Source organism: Pyrgilauda ruficollis, unplaced genomic scaffold (genome assembly GCF_017590135.1).
Source record: "Pyrgilauda ruficollis isolate IOZ18807 unplaced genomic scaffold, ASM1759013v1 scaffold63, whole genome shotgun sequence".
In the NCBI taxonomy this organism is placed as follows: Eukaryota; Metazoa; Chordata; class Aves; order Passeriformes; family Passeridae; genus Pyrgilauda; species Pyrgilauda ruficollis.
The window spans coordinates 25,900-47,330 of NW_024528044.1; the positions used below are offsets into that span (position 1 = coordinate 25,900).

The 21,431-nt window shown below is 38.9% G+C and overlaps 1 protein-coding gene across 1 annotated transcript; it reads left to right on the top strand.

Moving 5' to 3' along the window:
• The first annotated feature begins 311 nt into the window (after positions 1-311).
• LOC121362526 (actin, alpha cardiac muscle 1) lies at positions 312-5,452 on the top strand. The gene is made up of 7 exons (XM_041484098.1): positions 312-436; positions 989-1,137; positions 1,904-2,228; positions 2,887-3,048; positions 3,161-3,352; positions 4,603-4,784; positions 5,128-5,452. Exons 2-7 carry the CDS (start codon positions 1,009-1,011, stop codon positions 5,269-5,271), a joined length of 1,134 nt encoding a protein of 377 aa, XP_041340032.1. The 5' UTR covers positions 312-436; positions 989-1,008; the 3' UTR covers positions 5,272-5,452.
• The last annotated feature ends 15,979 nt before the right edge of the window (positions 5,453-21,431 follow it).

Below are 21,431 nucleotides of genomic sequence, written 5' to 3' on the forward strand. Positions count from 1 at the left end.
CTCCGCCTAGCCCGAGCATCACGAGTTTGAGGCGCCGCACCTGGCCGGGCACCGGCGGCCGCTGACCGCGGGGGCCGAGCGGGGCTGCGGGCGCGGCGGCCCCTTCCCGGCCCCAGCGCAGCCCCTGCCCGGCGGCGCTGACCCCCGGGGGCTGCGCTGGGTTCCCTATTTGGCCATGCGGCGGCCGGGGCCGCGCTGCCCCGCGCCTGCCTTACATGGGCCGGGCGGCCGCGCCGCGCCGGGGCTGGCCCGGCTCCATTCATGGCTGCGCGGCCGCTCAGTGGCGCGGAGCCGACCAAATAAGGACAAGGTGGCTGCCCCGGCCCGCCGCGGCCCCGGGCGACGCTGCCCCTCGGGGGGTATAAATCGGGGCGTCTCCGCCGAGCCAGCAGCCAGGGTCTCCTCCGCTGCCCGCCCCGCCGCCGGTGCTGGTCTGGTGAGTAGCGCGGCAGCACCCGCAGCCCCGAGGGGCGGGACGGGACGCTTTGGGTGGGACGGGACGGGACGGCACGGGATGGAATACATGGGAGGGAGCTAATACACGGGAAGGATGGACGGAAGGCACCACCGGGCGGCGGACGCCGGTCGCCCGGAGCTCGGGCCGTGCAGCTCCCGGCGGAGCGCTGCTGCTGCCGGGGACACCGCCCGCCCGTCCGCCCCCGCGTAGCATCGGCCGCTTCGCCCCGAGGCGCTCTGGGCAGGACAGATCCCTGCGGTTTAAAAAGCTTTCCCTCCCTTTGAGATCTGCGGCCAGAGGGATCCGCCAATGACGCCCTAATTGAGCGTCTTGCAAGCTGGGGCGGCTTTTAAAGCGCGGAGAAGAAAGCGGCTGATGGATCCCGTTTAGAGCCCTGCCCACGAGCCTCGAGCATCCTCCCGGGACGACTCGAATTTCCCGCTCCCGCCGCAGCCGTCCGGCCGTGCCCGCCGGGATGGCGCGGAAGGGCTGCCCGCGGGGCTCTGAGCGTGCCGCCGTGCTGTTTTCCAGGTTCGTGCTTCCTTCCGAAGATGTGTGACGACGAGGAAACCACCGCACTGGTGTGCGACAATGGCTCGGGGCTGGTCAAGGCGGGCTTTGCCGGGGACGATGCTCCCAGGGCCGTTTTCCCGTCCATTGTCGGTCGCCCAAGGCACCAGGTAAATTCAGAGGCAGGACCGAGGCAGGACACTCCATAGAAAATGGGTTTTTAATGAAAACATTTACGATTTGTATTTTTTTTTAATCCTAGATAAATTACTGCTAATGTTGCATAGTAATATGAAGTATCTTTGATCGGTAGAATGCTGATTTCCCTCTGTATTGTCCTGTTTACAAACTCCTTTTCCTGCTCATAATATTGTGCAGTTTATTTTCAGTCAAATTTTTGGAAATCAGAAAGAAACAAATAAGAAAAAAAGAATATTAATATAAGAGGTGTTTTACAAAAGGGGAAAAATCCATTAATGGAAGGAGAAAAATATTTTATGAGAACACCTCAGATTTTGTTGACTTAATATTTTAGTAATGTTAAATTTATTTTCCTGAACAGCCTTTCAGGGGTGTGACTGCTTGTACCTTTCTTGAAAATAAGATAGTTAGAATTGCAGAATCGTAGAATATCCTGGCTTGGAAGGGACCAACAAGGATCATCAAAGTCCTTGCATGGGACAGCTCTGGGAGTTACACCATATGCCTGAGGCAGTTGTCCAAATTCTTTTTGAACCCTGTCAAGGTTGGTGCTGTGACCACTTCCCTGGGGAGCCTGTTCAGTGCCAAATCACCCTCGGAGTGAAGAACCTTTTTCTAATATCCAGCCTAAACCTCTCCTGACTCAGCTTCTGGCCAGTTGTCTGTGATGTAGTTGTTTGGGCTCTGTGATGTTGTCTTCCTCAAATAATGCTTTTCTGTGTTTTCTTCTCTTAGGGTGTTATGGTTGGTATGGGTCAAAAAGATTCCTATGTGGGTGACGAAGCTCAGAGCAAAAGAGGTATCCTTACTTTGAAATACCCAATTGAACACGGCATCATCACCAACTGGGATGATATGGAAAAGATCTGGCACCACACTTTCTACAATGAACTCCGTGTGGCCCCTGAGGAACACCCTACTTTGCTCACAGAAGCCCCCTTGAACCCCAAAGCTAATCGTGAAAAGATGACCCAGATAATGTTTGAGACCTTCAATGTACCTGCTATGTATGTGGCAATCCAGGCTGTCCTGTCCCTGTATGCTTCTGGTCGTACAACAGGTAAAACAAACAAATAAACACTGTTTAGATACTGTTTCATTTCCTTTCAGGAACTCTCCCTCCTTTCCATTCCAAATAGGAAAACACACCATAACTCATTCAATTTACAGAAAAATAGGTCTTTTTGGTTTATAGCAATTAACAATAACAGTAGCATAAAAGCCTGTACAAAATAGGTCCACGTTGTTCTTTCCACAGACAATTTGCATTGCTTTCGGAGAGGCCCCATGGAACTGACTGTGCCACTGCTTGTTGTGGTGCAAATGAGACATTCCTGTGGGGATACTGCAGATACAAAATTGTTACACCAGTTTAAGGGTTTAAACTGGACATGAAGGTGCCCGTTATCAGACCAAGACAGTCACTATTGCAGATACTCTTACTGCTCGGTGTAGTAGCAGAGGAAGACTGGTTTTATGGATTATCTTAAAATATGTATGGAACAACTATTCTGTGTGAAAATTCACACCTCTCAGGAATGTCCATGCAAGCAAAGGCAGAAAGAATTGGAAAGATCTTTGTGTCTGAAAAAGAATTATGCTACTTTATACTACCTGAAAAATCCTTTATTTTGTTGTGTTACTTGCTGCTTCCTGTGTGTAAGGGCTCTAAGCATTCGTTAGGTGATCCCAACTGCTCTGTGACATTTCTCTCCCAGGTATTGTTCTTGATTCTGGAGATGGTGTCACCCACAATGTGCCTATTTATGAAGGGTATGCCTTGCCTCATGCTATCATGCGTCTGGATCTGGCTGGCAGGGATCTGACTGACTACCTCATGAAGATCCTCACGGAGCGTGGCTACTCCTTTGTGACAACAGGTCAGTGCTTCAGCTTTTCTCTGCTGTGAAAATCCTCACGTCTCTCTTGGCTGATCATCTTCCCTAGTACTGTGCTTATCCAAAGCTTGATTTGATTCTCCTGTACCTACAGCGGAACGTGAGATTGTTCGTGACATCAAAGAGAAATTGTGCTATGTTGCACTGGACTTTGAGAATGAAATGGCCACTGCTGCCTCTTCCTCCTCTCTGGAGAAAAGCTATGAATTGCCTGATGGTCAAGTGATCACAATTGGTAACGAACGTTTCCGCTGCCCTGAAACCTTATTCCAGCCATCCTTTATTGGTAAGTGTTCCCAGGAAATTCTCCTTTCTGTAGGAGGTATGAATGAATCAGAAGATTTGGAAGGTGCCCCGCTCCTCTTCCTGCTTACCTAAATTTGGCACAAAATCCAACATGAATGAATAATAATTTACATAATTTGGTTTCCTGTAAGATGGGTTTGATGTGAGCTCATCAAGCTCACATCGTTAATTAATGATGTAATTAGCTGAGTTCCAGGCTCTTGCTGCAAGCTTTAGATCAAGTTTTAGGATCACATTTTTTTAATGATAAAACATACAGTTAGAATACCATCATGGAGGAGTTGGACTCTGTGATCTTTATGGGTCCCTTCCAACTCAAGACATTTTATGATTCTCTGTCACTGATGGCAAGAATAGACTTCAGAGCTGTATTTGTAGGGCTTACACTTGAAACAGTATCTATTTCCATGAAGAAGTAAAGTGTCAGAGAGGGGAAGGACATGGAGTGAAGGTGTGTGTATATTTATATACACTGTAATTAACATTGCCATGGTCGAGGTGGTAAGCCTTGCTGGTTGTGCATGCAGCTGACGGATACAGCAAATGTTATACACTTAAGTCCCAAGTAGTACATGCAGTTGTTCATCAGCTGACTTTTTACTGTGGATCCAATGTCAGGCCTTTCAGGAAGCACCTGTTAAAATTAACAAATTGGAATGCAACCTACAAAGACTTGCTTCTTGTTTCTTTTTTCTTACCATCAAGTACTAATATCCTATTCTGTGTCACGGTTATGTCTTGCCTTGATGACTCTGAGTAATATAGACTACACTTTGAGTAGACTGAAGAAGTTACTATTGTCTTCTTTAGTTCTACTTGAACTATTTTATTGTCTTCATTTGCTGTCTTTTACTATATTCAACTAATGCTTTTAGTGAGACTGACGTAAACCAGTACTCAAGTTTTCTCTTCTTGATACCCTTCTTCCATTGCCATATACTAAACGAGTTTATCTCACATGACTACTTTATCTCACTGTGTATTTTGAGTCTCTTGCCTTTGCACATGCATTATGATTCTTACCTTTTCTAACAAATAATGTTCACTTCCTAAATTAGTTTTGTAATTCTGTTTTTTTAAATATTTTTCTGTAACACTTTATAATCAGGAAACATTTTTACAAGAAAAAGGCCAAAGAAGTTCATATTAATGATGATCAAGAATGCCAGTATTTCATTTCATGGAGACCTCTTGTATAATTCACTGGCCTACTGTCTTTTTTTTCTCAAGGTATGGAATCTGCTGGTATCCATGAAACTACCTATAACAGCATCATGAAGTGTGATATTGATATCCGTAAGGACCTCTATGCTAACAACGTCCTCTCAGGTGGTACAACAATGTACCCTGGCATTGCTGATCGCATGCAGAAAGAAATCACTGCTCTTGCTCCTAGCACTATGAAGATCAAGGTAAGGAACTTTGTGTTATAAAGTGTGGATAAAGGTGGAGACAATGTCCGCTTCATTAAACTGGGATATGGGAGCAACTCAAAAATGAGATCAACAGCTGATGGGCAGATGAGCAGAAATTCCATTTAATCAGAATAATTATGTTGGTTAGAAGCAAGTGTTAGAAGAGAAGAAAATATGATTACACATTTTTTTAATACATTACATGTATTTTAGGAGCTGCTGAAGATCAATGCGATTATAGAAATGTTCTTTACTTGCTTGAGGAAATAGTGGTGTGTAGCATTGACAATATGGATTCACTGTTCAGAAATGAGGATTTTGTTGCTTTTCTTTATCCTAGATCATTGCTCCTCCTGAGCGCAAGTACTCTGTCTGGATTGGTGGATCCATTCTAGCCTCTCTGTCCACCTTCCAGCAAATGTGGATCAGCAAACAGGAGTATGATGAAGCTGGTCCATCCATTGTACACCGCAAGTGCTTCTAAGCACTTCCCCCCTCAATTTACTTCCCACTCAGGATGACGACAATATGCTTCTTGGAGTCTTCTGGCAAACCTTCCCGAACTCTTCAGTCATTGTACAGTTTGTTTACACACCCGTGCAATTTATTTGTGCTTCTAATATTTATTGCTTTATAAATAAATGAGATCTGGGACTTGCAACCTACAAAATATTGTCTTTTGTTTTATTTCAAGTATTTTTTGGTCAGAAAAATGAGACTAAGCCCCTGGGATTTGGAAACTCCCATCAGACCTATGAATACTTCTACTGCATCTATGTCCTAACTGATGCAGGCATGTTAGGTCATGGTTTTCTGTTAGTAAGAATTTATACTTTACAGTTTTAATCTTGAAACTTGGAACAAAAGAAGCAATATATTTCAAGGCTTATAAAGAAAAAGCCTTAGGGTGGACCCAGTAAGTGGAACAAGTGAAAAGAAACCTCTCATCCTCACTCACTCACTTTAGAAAGATTCTTCTATCCCATTAATTGTAACCCAGGCATTTTAATATTCATTTATTAAAAGCCAAAGCTTCTGTAAAAGAATTATGTTAATACATTTAGAATGTGACTTATAAATAATTAGCTCAATCCTAAAGAGTCATGCAATTGTTTTCCAAGGGCTATAAATATTTATGACAAAACATTAATTGAAACTGACAGCTTACTCATCTTCCCCTGTCTCTTCAAAGCCAGAGAAAGAAGTGAAGTCTTTATTGTACTAATGCACAAGACTCAAACTTTTGTTGTATAAACCCAGAATTCTTACAATCACAATTATTTTCACATCATCATTCATATGTCTTAGGCAATTTTTAATCCTTAATCTTTGATATCCTTTCTTTGCTATTTGACCCAGATACTAGAATCATAAACTGCACACTTTCTGTGGGCGTTTGTGTTCCTCTCCAAGAATTCTTATAACTGGGGTCTTTGGCTTTTTTTTCAAAAAGTAGCTAAAAAGGGAAATACAGAATGATCTGGGACATTTTCATAAAAGTAGTAGAACCAGTCAGTGTCATAGTTTGAACTATGTAGAGACTGGAATATGCCCAAGTTTGATTTAGGAAATCAGTTAAAGCATGGAGCAAAATGTGTATGTAGTTAACTGAGTTTCACTGGACCTGTTTGAAAAGACAAGACTTTATGCTAACTTTATAATCCAATGTTAACTAAAAAAAAAAAAAAAAAAATTACACATTTGTTGGGAAACTTTCTGTTCCTTTTTGCTCTTATTTTCTTGAAAGGCATTAAATATAGTCACAAGATGTGATCTGTAATTATATAGAACCAGTTTTACTCTTTTCAAAAAGATGAAGATATATTTAATGTTTGTCCCCAATTTGCTTATTATTAGGAGGCATTTTACTGGGGGACCACTGTAATTTCCTGGCATTGCCTTGCAATCAAAATATTAAAATATTTCTAGATGTTTTTGGGGTTGGGCAGAGAAGTTGGATGGAATTGTCAAATATAAAGAAATTTAAACATAAACGTGGCATATAAAACGTTTTACAATATGGACATTAATTTAAATATTTTAGGCAAGCAAAAATGAAATTTAGCAGTACGAACATTTAAACAAAATGGTGAAATACTCATTTTAATAGTGCGCACAGTATTACTGAAATGTTGCTGCAAACAGGCCTTTTCATAATAAAATATAACTTTATTAGCCTGTGAATTTGTTAAGGCAAAGTCAACAGCCTCCACTGCTCTCAAGAAGGTTCCCACCGAAGGTAATTATTCTGAAGTTCACACCATGGAGAAATTTTGTATGTCTTGAAAACATGGGAACTCTTCCAGATGTCTGACCAACGCAGACATTTGCCAATGACTTTCACATATCGCTATTTAGAACCATTCCACTTTTTTCGCTTGACTTGCTTGCTAATTTGAAAGATTTGGCTGGGCAGAAAGGTTATCTCAGGTATTAGTGTGAATTAATAGGGTGATACTGGACATAAATTGCAACTAATTGGAGCTTAAAATGTTAGGCAAGTATGCAAAGGGCGTGCTAAATCAACCCCAGTGGATGTCTGCCTTGACTGGCTCTGCCTGATAGGTCAGGAATGGGAGGCAACAGTTGGCACCACACTCACAGCTCTGGTCAGGGATTCACTGCTGGGCGTGTGGGCATGAGCAGGGAATTGAAGGAAGCCACTGACTACAGGATTGATGGAAAAATTCCTTCCGCAGGCATTTCAGGGTTTGTAATTCACAGTTTATGGAAATGGCTATGAGCAGCAAGGATTGTACAAAATAGTCATGTGCTTGCATATAGGTAGGACAGGACCAAAAAAAGCATCAATGCCTTACCCTTTTCCTCTTCTTATGGAGTTTTTCCAGATGCGTTAATTTTTAGTGCAATTATCCCATATTTGGCCATTGAAAATGACGTATTCCTGCTCAATGCAATGAAAACTAGTCATTCATTCATATGGAAATTATAATAACTTTTTATGGATGCAAAACTAGATCTAATTTGATTGAGAGGAATTTGAATATTAAGTCACATAGTCTAGGATTCAAAATACTGGTAAGAGGGGCCACTGTTAAACTTAGCCGTCTGTTTACATTTTACAAGAATTAATGTGCTACACATTTTGCATGCAAAATGAAGTTGGTGGAATGGGATGCAGAAACTAACTGCAGAGCACCTATATGATACATAAAACTACTTTGGATATTTCCTTGAAAAAGGTAGATTTAAAAATATCTGTACCCAAGATTGCTGTGGTAAACAATCTTCACCTCTGAAACACCTCACCTAACGAAGAAATTGACATTAATTTGAAGAGAAAAGGAACCCAGCTAACCTTCACTGCTTTTGATGAGATGATTGAAGATTGCCCTTTCAATGGAAGAACAAGAATAAATGTTTAGCCAAATTATAGATTCATCACACATATTTTGAAAAGCAGTGTGGATACGTGGCAAAAAATATGTCTGCCACGCTGAAGGTTGTCTGGTTATTTGACTTTGCAGCTCCTTGCTGCTCTGTATGTAAAATGGAGTGGAAGGAATTCTGTGGAAGTCGGTCTGATGTGATTTTTAAGCTACTTAAAGAAGATTTATTCAGTAGGAAGGGCTAAACAGTATTAAGAAGTACTATTAAGAAATGCATACATCAGTAAGACCCGAGACAGAATCTTATTGCCTGTTCTGGCAGCCAGAAAAACAGTGCCCAGTACTTATGCTTCTGACTGAAAGCACTGAGGTATTACCACTGCTGGCTGACCCTCAGATCTTCCAGAAAACTTCCCTTGTAGACTGTAGGCATTTTAGGAGTATTGAGAATTACCATCAAAACACAATGCTTTTAATATCTGTACTAAGTGTGTACTAAGGAGTCATTGTGATTCTGCTTAAAAAGATGGGTGGAGTTTTTTACAGGAAATAAAGAGATATTTCAGATGTTTGTTTGTGCTTAAAGTTTCCTTAAAAAAATTGGTAGCAGAGTCATAAATTTGATAGTGTTGTCTACTTTGTACTAATCTTTTCTTAAAAGGCTGTTTTAGCTAACACTTTAAGAAAGTCAGCCTGAGGGGTAGCACTAATAGGAAAATTTTTGGCTTGAATAATTGCATTCTGTAGAGTGGTAATTATTTTAACATAGAATGAGAGAGGGTTTTATACTTAGAAATCATCAAGTGATTCTAAATATATGTGACAGTCAGATTAACCTAAAATACTAACACTAAAATAGTAGAAAAAAAAAAATAGATAAATTCCTGCTGTTTGGATAACTGTATATGAGGCCTGGGCAGAAAATGATGCTTGCTTCCAGTAACAGCTGAATCCTGTCCTACCCTGAAGCAACCTGTGACAGAAGTCTCTGTCATTATCAAGACACAAGAAAGAGAATAAAATAATATAAATTTGAGTGATTATTAAATCTCACTCATTATCCTTCAGATAAGAAGCAATTCAGGCAGTTAATATACTACCAATTACCTTTGTTTTTTATCCTGAGGACAGCTACAACTGCTGAAACATAAAAAGTAAGCAATCAGAAATCTTAATTATTGGAAGAATGTTATAATGCTGTTATATATTTAAAGGATGGATTTAATTTATGATTAAGCTGTCCATTGTAAATAAAACTGGATTAAATTAATATAGTAGGAATTAGCACAAATTAATATATCTGGTGGCAATTTTATGTTGCCATCATCATAAAGGTAGAATTCGCAAAATACAATATATATGTTATCTACCAAATACAGGGTAATATGCTCCTGTAGAGGAATAAATTGTACTTTAGAAACATTTTTTTAGCCAAGAGATGATTATTCACACTGAGAAAAAAGTGGATGAGGCATAGCTTAAAGGTTTATTGACATAGATTTGTATAACATGTAAATGATATAATAAGTCTGGGAAGGTACCCAACAAGATGAAGACAGGAAGGCAGTAAGAAAGAGCTTAAAGATTAGTTCTGAGTCTCTAAGCCCCTCAGGTTTAGATCACCAGAAAGGGTGATTAACATTATCATTGACATTGTCATTGTCAACAATAATGAGGGCTACATGAGTTTTCTTTCCAAAGGGCTGCCAAACGCCTTGGGAATTACAGTGTGGCTCCTGGACATGCTTTTGCACAAAGATGGTGCTCAAAGGGAAATCAAGGAGCTCCTGAATGTCAGAGGGGGCCTTCAACTCCAGCTGTTCTAGAGAGTGGAAATGCAGCAGCACAGCAACTCCTGCCACATGAGTACCCCCCTGTGCAGCTCCCTGCAGCTGGCTGTGACAGCAAACAGGTGAAACGTGGAGCTGATTGCCTTCTGGGAAGGAAAGGCTCTGGGAGGCACATACTGCTGGGCCAATAGTTGTGGGGACATCTTCCACAGCATCTACAATCACAGTGATTTTACAGTATCTGCTATCAAAAAAAAGAATCAACATTTAGGGAATGCAAGCCACATCCTCATGTAATAGATGAGTTCTGACACTTAATTTCACATTAAATCTTATTTTTATTTTGATGATGTAAATTATTTTCAAGACACAGGCTTCTATCTTCAAAAACAGTCACTATTTTATATTAAAAAACCCAAACCAAATCAAACCCCAAACCTAAAGAGAATAAGAACCATTAACCTTAAACAAGAAAATTGTCTACTTTAGATCTCTGTGTATCTATGTGTTTACAATGCTCTGATTCTCTGATAAGTCAGTGAGAAGAGTTCTTGCAGAACTAGAAATCTCAGCAGATTTTAAAGAGAAACCACTGAATGTGTTATAAGAACAAAACCATTTTACTGCTTTTATATATATATATAAAGTGTATATATATATATATATATATATATATATACACACACACACATACATACACGCACACAGAAATGTATTTTTACATATTTGTACATATATATGCATACAAATATTTTCCCTAAGCCTTCTCTAACTTTGCAATGGAAGGGCATCCCTGACTTGGTAACAAGTTTCAGACACCATGCCTGTGCCACACAACAAATGGAAAGGAAAATATTTCTGGTCAGAAACATCACAGAGATATTTTCGTAAGACAAAACTGTGAATATTTTGTGGCCTTGTTCCTATGACAGAAGTTAATTCTTTATTTTTGTGCTCAGAGGAAAACCTCAGAACTTTGGAATTCTGAGATCAGAGTTTAAGTATTTTTAGTGACAGTGTGAAATACTCTTTCCTTCTTACAATCTACAGTCAAAAAGTGCCACAGAGATACTGTGCTGCTGAAAAATGTAAAAAATGGCCAGAGAAAACTTTTGTGATGTCTGGTGTCACATTCTGCATTTTAATGGCTGCAGCAATGGTTTTGTAGACTTTTCCTTCTGATGGAACATATTGTCACCTGTTGTCATCAAACTTTTTCTGCCATTTCAACTAAGATCATGAATTCTCTCCATTTTACTGGCACCTAACAGAAATAGGAAACTACATTCTGACTTTATTTTTGTAAATAAAAAACAAGTGAAATCATCAGGAATAGTAAGTACCCTGCAGCCTCTTCTTTTTGCAGGAGATATTCAAAGAGTCCCATTGCTTACAAAGCAAATATCTTGCCATTGAAAGTGCTGTAAGGCTATTTCTTGTATAAGAAATTATACAGAGATAGTGATTGTGCAATCTCCTAATAGGGTCATGTGGTGACAGAGGGACAGTGGGTGCTATTAAAAGCTTGACATTTATCACTCACAGTGTTTAAATTTATCATGGAATTTGTGGCATTTGCCAATCTAAGTATAGAGAATGCCACAAATACCACAGAACAGATAAATGCTGCTATCCAAAACCCAACTGCTGGTGGTTCTTTGCTAAATCTACAGCACTCTCCATTCTGGTGCTACTGGCTGGAATTTCTTAGTATGAAAAAGCAAAAAAATTTTTGTTATTATTTTTCTTTTCTTTTATTTTGGCTGTTTAGACTAAAAGGTTTTATGTATAGGAAATTTTTCAGTGCGTCTGTCTATAGCCTCCAGAGAAATGGAGTCCCTATCAAAGTTTAAATATCCTAAAGCTAACAAAAACCAGATCACGGACTAACACTTTGTTACTTTGTTGTTATAGTTTAGTGGTGATATTTGGGCAAGGGCTGGATTTGATGATCTTGGGGGTCATTGCCAACCTTTATGATTCTATGATGCTATGGCATATCATTCACACAGACAAAATGTACATGATAGTGCATGAATTTTATGAAATGTTCTATTGGAAAATACATTATGTAACTTGTGATGGACAGTTTTGGAATTCCTACTGGAAAAAATTACATTTCTGCAGATAGTTGTTCTCTACAACTCTCAGCTTTGGAGCTCTGTTTAAATCCTGAAGGACAGAATTGATATAATCAATCACACTGTACACTTGCTCTAAGAAACACACAAAAGTCATCTTTATTTTCTTTGCAATAACTGCAGAAAAGACATTATGATAATAGAGTGTTTAACAGAGCTATATTTTCTTCATCTAAGAAAGCAGCTTCAGTAGTTGGTGGTAGAGGAGATGAAGGCTTTGCTTTTGTCTTATGAGTTTAGGTTTGTGGAGCCTAGGCACCCAAATCCAACTTGTGCCTTGGAAGATGTTATTTCTTGACTTCTTTTTCCCAAGCTCCCAGGGTGAACGTGAAATGGACAGCTGCCCTCAAGTCCCACCAGCAGGTGCAGTTCTGTCCCTGCTTGGCTGGAGGAGGTGTTGTGGTGCAAAAGTAACAATTCTCTCTAAATTGTGTAAAGAGTGTTTTGCTACAGCTTAAGAAATTGAGGAAAAATGTTGAAAGAATGTGTCCATAGTTGAGACCAAGTTCTTAATCTTTGGCAGTGATGTGCACTGATTCCTTAATGGATTCTAGCCTCATGGACCAGCCCTAAGCCTAGAGTTCCCTGACATGCAGCTATTGAGACTGGCCATTTCATTATCTCTTACATTTTTGAATGCATCTGATTACAGCAGATGGCACTGAAGAGTATATAATGAAATTCCTGGGCTATCAACAAGACCTGTGTGCCACAAGTCACTCCTAATGTTAGTTCATGACATGAACTCTTCACATTCATTTGCTATTCTCTTCCAAATTCCCTGGTCTTTCTAAAAACACAATTTGCCTGGTGAAAGCAATGGAGGGAAGTAGGGTAGGAAAACAGGGTACTGTTTCCAACTTCAGCCATTTCTATAATCATTTAAAATTTACACAAATTTACCTTTTGAAAAATCTCTTAAAGAGTCTAATGTATTTTGCTTCAGTGAGTATTTCTTTGGAGGACTAGAACTTCAGATATACCTTAAATGTGGAACAAAAAGGCTGCACTCTATTCTTAGGTCCATAAAAAAAAAAAAAAAAAAGAAAGAGAAAAAGAAAAGAAAAAAGTGCCAAAATCTCAAGTCAAATAAATCTAAACACTGCTCTTGTTTTGAAGCTGATGATACTAGTAGGGCTGTCTAAAGTAGGTGAGGGTATGGCTATTTTCCAAAACAGTTTTTTTTCCTTCCTATGCTGTAAATCTCCAGTGCATGCTTCCAGTCAGCCACTGAATATAGCAGCTAAAAAGAACCAAGTGGATTTTTGTCTTTGTGAAAGGGCACTTTGTGTGGATATTTCACACTGTGTGATTCAATCTAGCTGCTAGTGCAACCTGATGCATACCTCTGAATGTACTTTCTGACTTCTGAGAAAATGATTTTCATAATAAATATCATACATAAGAAACACTTTTGTGCTCTCTTGAGTAAGAAGGCAATAATACCCAGTCACAGAAGACCACTTAGAATTTGGGTTATGTACTTCCTTAACTTTGCCTTTTCTGTATGTATTGTGATTTGGTTTTCTTATCTACACATTCACTTAATGAAAAAGAAAAATATTTTAACAAGTTAATTAAAGCCATTGTAGCAGCATGCTTGATTTGTTTCAGAGGCAGCTGTGATAGGTCTCTGCAGGACAATCATCATGCCCTGTGAAGCAAGTATGTTGGCATTTTCTAGTTCTGGAAAGACTGTTTTCCCCTGCTGCTGGGAAAAGAAAAATTAAATATCTTTAATTTAATTCTTTTGATATATACACTTGATATATTTTGCTGACCAACCCAGTGAAAAGAAAGCATAGCATCTTTTTGATGTCAAAATCAATGTCTTTACATTATACTTCCTCCCGCCCCCTCCATCTTAAAAACAAAGAAAATCACATTATTGAGAAGGGCTGAAGAATGACCTTTCAAAAGGGGAAACTCAGACCCTGCTTCCTGTTTGAGAATGTTTCTACAGTCACGGTACAGGTAGGAGTTTTGCCACCCAATTTAGTTTATCTTGTTGGCTTCATTGTCTTTCAGAGTGAAACATGCAGTGTTAAGTTGTATTTTCCATTCAGCAGAAGCTGTGCCTACACCGAGTGTATGACTCATCCACCTGTCTAGTTGGTGTTCTTTGGATTAATTGATCTATCTTTGAGCTCGTGTTTTCTCTCATGCCTTGTTTGTTTTTGTGGCAGTCATATTTGGATTTCACACATTTATTTTTGCTGTGCATTGTGCCTTCAAGCCCAAGGTACAGTTTGCACTGACATTTCAGGTAGAATGGCTTGGGACATTGATAACTAGTTAGTGTAATTATACTAAATATGCTTCACAAATATTTATTAAAGCCCTGTGGGACTGGCTGACATTTTTTTCTCTTCCCATTGCACTAGAATTCCTGTGAGCCTTTCCCCTTTGTGATACAGTTTCTGTCCCAAGGCTTATTCCTCATGCCAAGGAAATAGTTAAAATTATGAAATGTATCAAAAAACACTAATAAAAAAAAGCAGATCAATAATTTATCCATGTTTTTTTTTTTGGCATGTTACTGATTGAAATACATTTTAAACTGTTGAAACCTTCAAGTGCTTGTCAGAAAATACTTGTATCACCTTGTCTGATTTTTGTCCACTAAAACTGTAGGGTGGATATATTTACACAGTGAAACCCAGGCTGGAAATCAACTGATTTCTATTTTTTAAGATCAGGAGAGGGTCTGTTATGAGAAAACACTGGGAAGCTGTGTCTCACCATGGCATCTTGAAACTCCCATCTGAAAGCTGTGTGTAATTTTCATCTATTTTAAGCATTGAAAAATCTTAATTAAATCGAAAGCTTGGGAGCCCTAGTCCTGCTGGCTTTTTGATTCACTCTAAACCCTCTTTCCTTTTTAGGCAAAGGGAAATCTCTGGGATGCAACAAGTCCTTCACAGATTCATTCTTAGAAGTCTCCACCAGGAAGAATGTGTTTCATCCTGCCTCTGTGCAGTAAATCAGGATGGGGAAAGGGAGAGTTACTGTCCCATGTTAGGAGGTATGACCTCCTTATGGGCTTGAATGACTCTGTAATGAGGAATTTGTATGTGAAATGAAGATATTATGTGGAGGGCTACTGAAGAAAATATATTTCCTTTATTGTGTTTTGGCAGGTACAGACATACAGAGACATACAGGTGTAAGAGATGCTTGAAAACCTGAAAAAACCCCAGAAAACATAGGTAAAACCTGATGAAATATTGGTAATGCATCTTAGTAACTGGTAAAAAATCAACCGTTGGTAAAAATGTTTATGATATAAAATATTTATCCATTTGCATGTAAATGTAAATATATGACATTCACACTCTGTTGCATCCTTTGAAGTTCAACTGACAAACATTTTAAAGACTCTTTAGTTCAGGCTCTGATTTAGGTGTTTATCCACACAAGAGGTGTGTAATGCAGGGTGTGTAATGCAGCCCTTCAGCTTCCCTTGATCCTCAGCGAGGTGTGGAGCACAAGGTGGAAACGTGTCCAGGGGTGGCTCAAAGAGGTGCTTGGTGCTGCTGGTAGGGTGAGCCACCCTGCCCACCCCAGGCCCCAGCTCCTGGGAATGTGGTAAAGATGTGGACAGAGTGATGGAAGATATGTCTCTCCATGCTCTTTCCTACTTGTAGAGCGGACACAGCTTTAGATTAGTGAAATCATGATGCAAGGTACCATGAAAAATGTTTTCTTTATTTTTTTTTCTATAAATCAGTGATAGCTTGGTTAAGTTGATCAGAGGAAAGCAATCCTCATGTTCCTGCAGGAAAAGTGTGAAAGAGGTTGCAAACACTGCAGAGCAGAATTTCTAAATGTAAAATGCCAAGTAAATACTTGATTCAAACGAGGACAGGTTTGCATAGGATGTACATAAATCAGTGCAGTTCTTGAGCAACTCTAACCTATGCAAGAAATTATGTGGGTTTCACTGTCATCTAGAAAAATAAGCTGTAACTTCCAATCTATAGCAACATTAAACATAATGCTGATTTGTCCTTTTCTTAAGTACATGTAAATAAATCATACACATTTGCAGCTGTCCTACAATGTTTCATGAATGATCGAATTTATCTTTTTCTCTTGTTGTGTCACAGATTCCTGCATTATAGTTGAAAGTACACCATTTCTAATAGATTCTGAAAAATATAGTTATGAGTTGAATATTTCAGAACATGAAATATTTTGGAAAATCTATAGGTAAGCATTCAATTTCCTGTGGGGTAAGAGAAATTGATATTCTGAATTTGATTTTGCTCCATTTTGAAATGGAAACATTACCAAAATGTAATTAAATACTCATCCTGGAAATATTTTTCTTTAGGAAAGATTAACAAATGGTGTTATGAAAACAAAGCATTGCACAGCACTGAGCAGATGCTGTTTGTTAGTAACAGTTGTGGAACTCACAAAAATGCCAGTTTTAATCACCACCTGTGAAATTTCAGATGTGCATGATTGGAATGGGTCTGAGAAAGCGTTCTGGCTCTGTAAGTTTTACTGGTAATTTCCAGTAAAAGTGCTTAGCTCTATATACTAGACTGAGATTCTAGACTAAAAAACTGATACTAATGAATATTTTTAAACTTGCATTAATTTGAAAATAACTAAAAAAATATTTAATGACCTCCACAAAGTACATAAGTTTCTTTTCTCAAACCCATGACTATATGTTCTTGGTCCAATTACTGAAAGCCAAAATTCAATAGCTTTTACCTAGGATCTTACCTGAGACAAAGTCTAAAATCTTGTGGAATTTAAATATATTTTCCTCACAGAACAAATTTAACTCACTTCAGTAATCTCACAGAAGAGGATTCCTGGAGAATTCCTATGGATGGATTTGCCTTTGCTTAATCCAGCCACTCTTCCCTAACACATTCCTCATATGCACTATGGGGGCTTTATCCCCTTCCGTGGTAAGCAGGTTCTGACTGAGCAGGGCCAGCTCGAGAGGTGGAGCCTGTAGCATTAACTAATCAGGTGTTAACTAATCAAGTGTTAACTAATTTTCACTAAAATGTAAATCTCAATGTTTGGAATTTCCACCACTCATTACTTTCAGTGTGTTTTTTAACACTCCATTGTACCACTCAATTTTCCCAGAGGCCAGTGCTTGATAGAGAATATGACATCCCCAATCACTCTCTGGCCCAGGCGTCTATGTGGTTATTTTGAAAATGAGTCCCATTGTCCAGCTCAATTCTTTCTGGAGTGCCATGTCTACACAGGACTTGCTTTTCAAGGCCCAGGATGGTCTTCTGGGCAGTGGCATGAGGCACAGGATAGGTCTCCAACCATCCTGTGGCTGCTTCTACTGTGGTCAGCACATAGTGCTTGCCTTGGCTGGTTTGGAGAAGGGTGATGTAGTCAATCTGCCAGGCCTCCCCATACTTACGTTTTAACTTTTATCCCCTACACCACAGAGCTTTACCCACTTGGCCTGATTGATTGCAGTGTGTGTTTCACAGTTATGGATAATCTGGGAGATACTGCCCATGGTTAAGTCCACCCCTCAGTCATGAACCCCACCTGGATGTTGCATCTCTTCCCTAATGACCTGAGGTGTCATGGGCCCACCAAGCCAGAAATATTCACCCTTATCTTGTCAGTCCAGATCCACCTGAGACACTTTAATCCTGGCAGCCCAATCCACTTGTCCATTGCGGTGTTTTTCCATAGTCCAGCTCTTGAGCACATGTTCATCTCTTGATGTACTTTTACAGACAACTTCTCTGCCCAGGCACTGACGTCTTGCCACAGTTCAGTAGCCCAGAAGGTTTCCCTCTGCACTGCCAACGGGTCTTTTTCCATTGGTCCAGCCACACTCCTACAACTTTTGCTGCCATTTATGCCACAGTGTAGAGGTGGAGCACTAGCCATTTCTCTTGTTCAGTGATGTGCAAATCCAGCTGGATGGGTTTCAGCTCTGCAACCTGAATTGATCCACCTCGCCCCTCAATAGTTTCTGTCTCACTACATAGGACTCCCCAGACAGGACACACATGCATAAATACATGCATCTGCACACGCATGAATATGTATTTATACCTTATGTATCTGGAATAGAATTAATATCAAATATATTTCACAAATTTTTGTTACAACTGTTACAACTGTAGAATCTTTGAATGACAGAAGGATTAAAACCCCTCTGCATTTCTTACTGAGCTCCTGCTTTTTCACTCCCGTTCACTGACATAGTTTACTTTCAAGTCAATCACTTGAATGCCCTAGTTATTTCAAGAGATTGTTTCAGCCTGGCTTCTGAAGGGAAGCTTTAATGTAATGTGAATTCCCTTCTGCGACTGGTGAGATGGGGAGGGAGAGAACAAGAGTGGGGGGCACCAGGAATACTGAAGACATATGGTGGTGTAACAATCAAAACAAAGGAAAAGATCTCCTTGGTAAATCACGTCATCAGACTGAAAGCAGCTGGGAGTACAGATATTCAGCATTTGGTTGAAGACAAATGTAGATAGGGCAGAGATAAGCAGTAGGTCTGAAAAAGTGCTTGATGTAATGCATTCATGCTGAAATACTGAAGCATGATTTCTCATACTTCATTTTCTTCTTTTTGTATGGAATAGGAAAAGCATCAAAATGCTACCAGGAGTTCCAGTAGAGAGGACTCTTTCCTTATTACTGGATCTTGCTTTTTTGTTCTGGATATTCTGAACCATTCAATAACTTTCTCATAATTCATATTATGCCATAGGAAATTTTAAAATGTTCTGGTATAAATATCTTCAAGGTTTTAAAATTCTGGCTCATCTAAAGCCAATGGGAATTGCTATTAGTACAATGAAAATTTACTACCACAGGATGGTGATATTATGATATAAATTTTTAAAGGTATTATTAAAGTTAAATATAATTATGTTTCTTCTGGTGAAAATTTGTGACTCTTTTTGATGGAAAAGAGAAAAATAAGGTTTGCCAAACTGAGTCTAACAATACACTGCACTGGCTCTGGCATACTGGTGGTATAATTGGCTGGTATTTTATCACAATTCCCTAATCAGTCATATTGGGTTACATTTATTTTGTAATATGTATCTTTGAAAGAATAGACTCTAGGAATAAAATCATTTGTTCAACAGTGAAAAATTTTCACTCCCATATTGAATTAATTATTATATTATGTAGATAGCAATAATTATGTAGGTAGATATTTTTTGCATCCTTAAAATGTGTGCTAAATCTGTTTATAGAGACACACTCTTTTCTTCACACTCTTTTCTGTCCAAGATATTTTTGAAAGACTCTTTCATTAGTGTATATGAAAACTTAAAAAGAAAACTGAAATGAAAACCCACATAAGATTGGCTTACAAATTTATGTTTAGATCATCATAATCTGTGAAATTGCATTAATGGAGGTTTGGATGCTTTAGCACAATGTGAGTGGTTTTTTTTTGAGATTGGTGAGAGTTAGAAAGGAAACTCAACAGACTGGCAGCAGATGATCTGGTCAGTAGAATATTTTACTTATTTTGTATTTCTTTGCAGAGCCTGTCAAGTAATAAGTATTTGTTTCAAAGATATTTTCCTTCCCGTGGTTGCATCCTACCTGAAAATAAATCTGAGTTTGCAAGAAGTGCAAATGCTGCTGCATTAGGAGCTGTAAATATGCTAGAAGTAAATGCAAGTGTAATTCACTATATAGGTCCAAGTTATTTCCTAGGAAATTGATTTGAGCTGTTAATTTGTGCATAGAATGGTCCCTGCGGACAGCTTACAAGAGCCCTATAAAACTTAGGTGATTTTTTTCTGTCAGGAAATAAAATATTCTGTAACTAGAAAGTATGATTATTTTTTTGTTTTTGTTGTTGTTAAAGCAGTTCTATTTTGATATTTTAAATCCCCTTAGCTCAGAAGATTGTGGAATATTTACTTAGTACCTGCCCCCATTGTGAATATTTCTTATGGTAGCCCCCTACCCCTTGCAAGAATAGTTATGGAACTTCAACATGACTTATGAAGCCTCACTTTCAAAGTTCATGACTATTCCTAGATTCATTCCTTCTTCACTGATTATATTCTTTGCTTTCCTGAATAGCTTTCCATTTATAGCAATCTTCATTTGTAGATATGGACTTCTGATGCATAATAGAGTCTTAATTTGATTATTAAGTTAACTGAGTGTTTTGTCTGTTTGTGCATTAAAGGAAACCCTGAATTCTGTGCACTTGACACTGCTACTGTCAAGCATGAAGCATATAAATGCAGGCTCTATTCCATGCTCACAGCAAGGACCACAAGAGCCCACCCTGCGGTTGACAGCTTTGACACAAACACTGTTGACTGGATGGGAAGAGTGTTCTACCCATTTCTTGGCAGCAAAATGAGTATTCTTGCAACGTTGCTTTCTCCTGTGAAGGACTGCAGTCATTAGCACATTCAAATCTTTTACCTTTTGGGATGTCATTACCTTCAAAACTACAGAAAAAATACACTTTCTCTGCTGTGATATACTAGAGTTATCTTTGAGGGAATTCCATTTGAGAAAAAGACACCGAGAGGGACTTCTTATTAAGATCTACATTTAGCAGCTAATTGCAGCTAGAATTGTAGTCATGCAACATACACACAAATTCTCATTTTAATGAGAGTGAAAGTGTAGGTAGAAACAGATGACCTAGATGATTTTATGAATAAAAGATTTCATCTGATGCAATCATTTCATTAATACACACATGGCACCAAATGAAAACAGAGCATAGCAGATGGCTATGAGAGGTCTTAAAAAGACATTTTCAGTTTAAGTAGCTAATGACTTAGATTTCATGGACAACACCAAATACTAGCAGAAATGAAACATTTATTGTACCAGTCTTCCAAAGAATGTTCTAAAGCTTTATGAAAGTAATGCTGAAAAATGCAGTCACATTATATGTTATACAGATATTGGGCAATGTAATTTTTTCACAAAAACTGCTGAAAGAAAACTCCATTATTTTCTTTATTAATAGCCTATATTTATTTAATTTTAATATATTTCATTCATTTGCTTCAAGTTGCTACACATGGTGGAAATAGTGGTTTCCAATGTAACAATGAAATACGGTCATTTGCCATGCAGTTTTAGAATATAAATATGACATATATTCACATACTATGATGATGGATACACTGCAAGCAGCTGCAAAAGATTGCATTGAGGGAGATTGCTGGCACAGTACTAATAATTGATTTGATTTATTTTAAGATAAAATATTCGGAGTAAATTTAGAACAAATTTATAACTTTAAAAGGAGGCAGCGAGTGTGGAATGCTCATGTAAGATCTGTATTGTGTTTTTACATTAGTAAACCTCAGCAGAGAAAGTAGTGAAGCAGGGCAATGATGC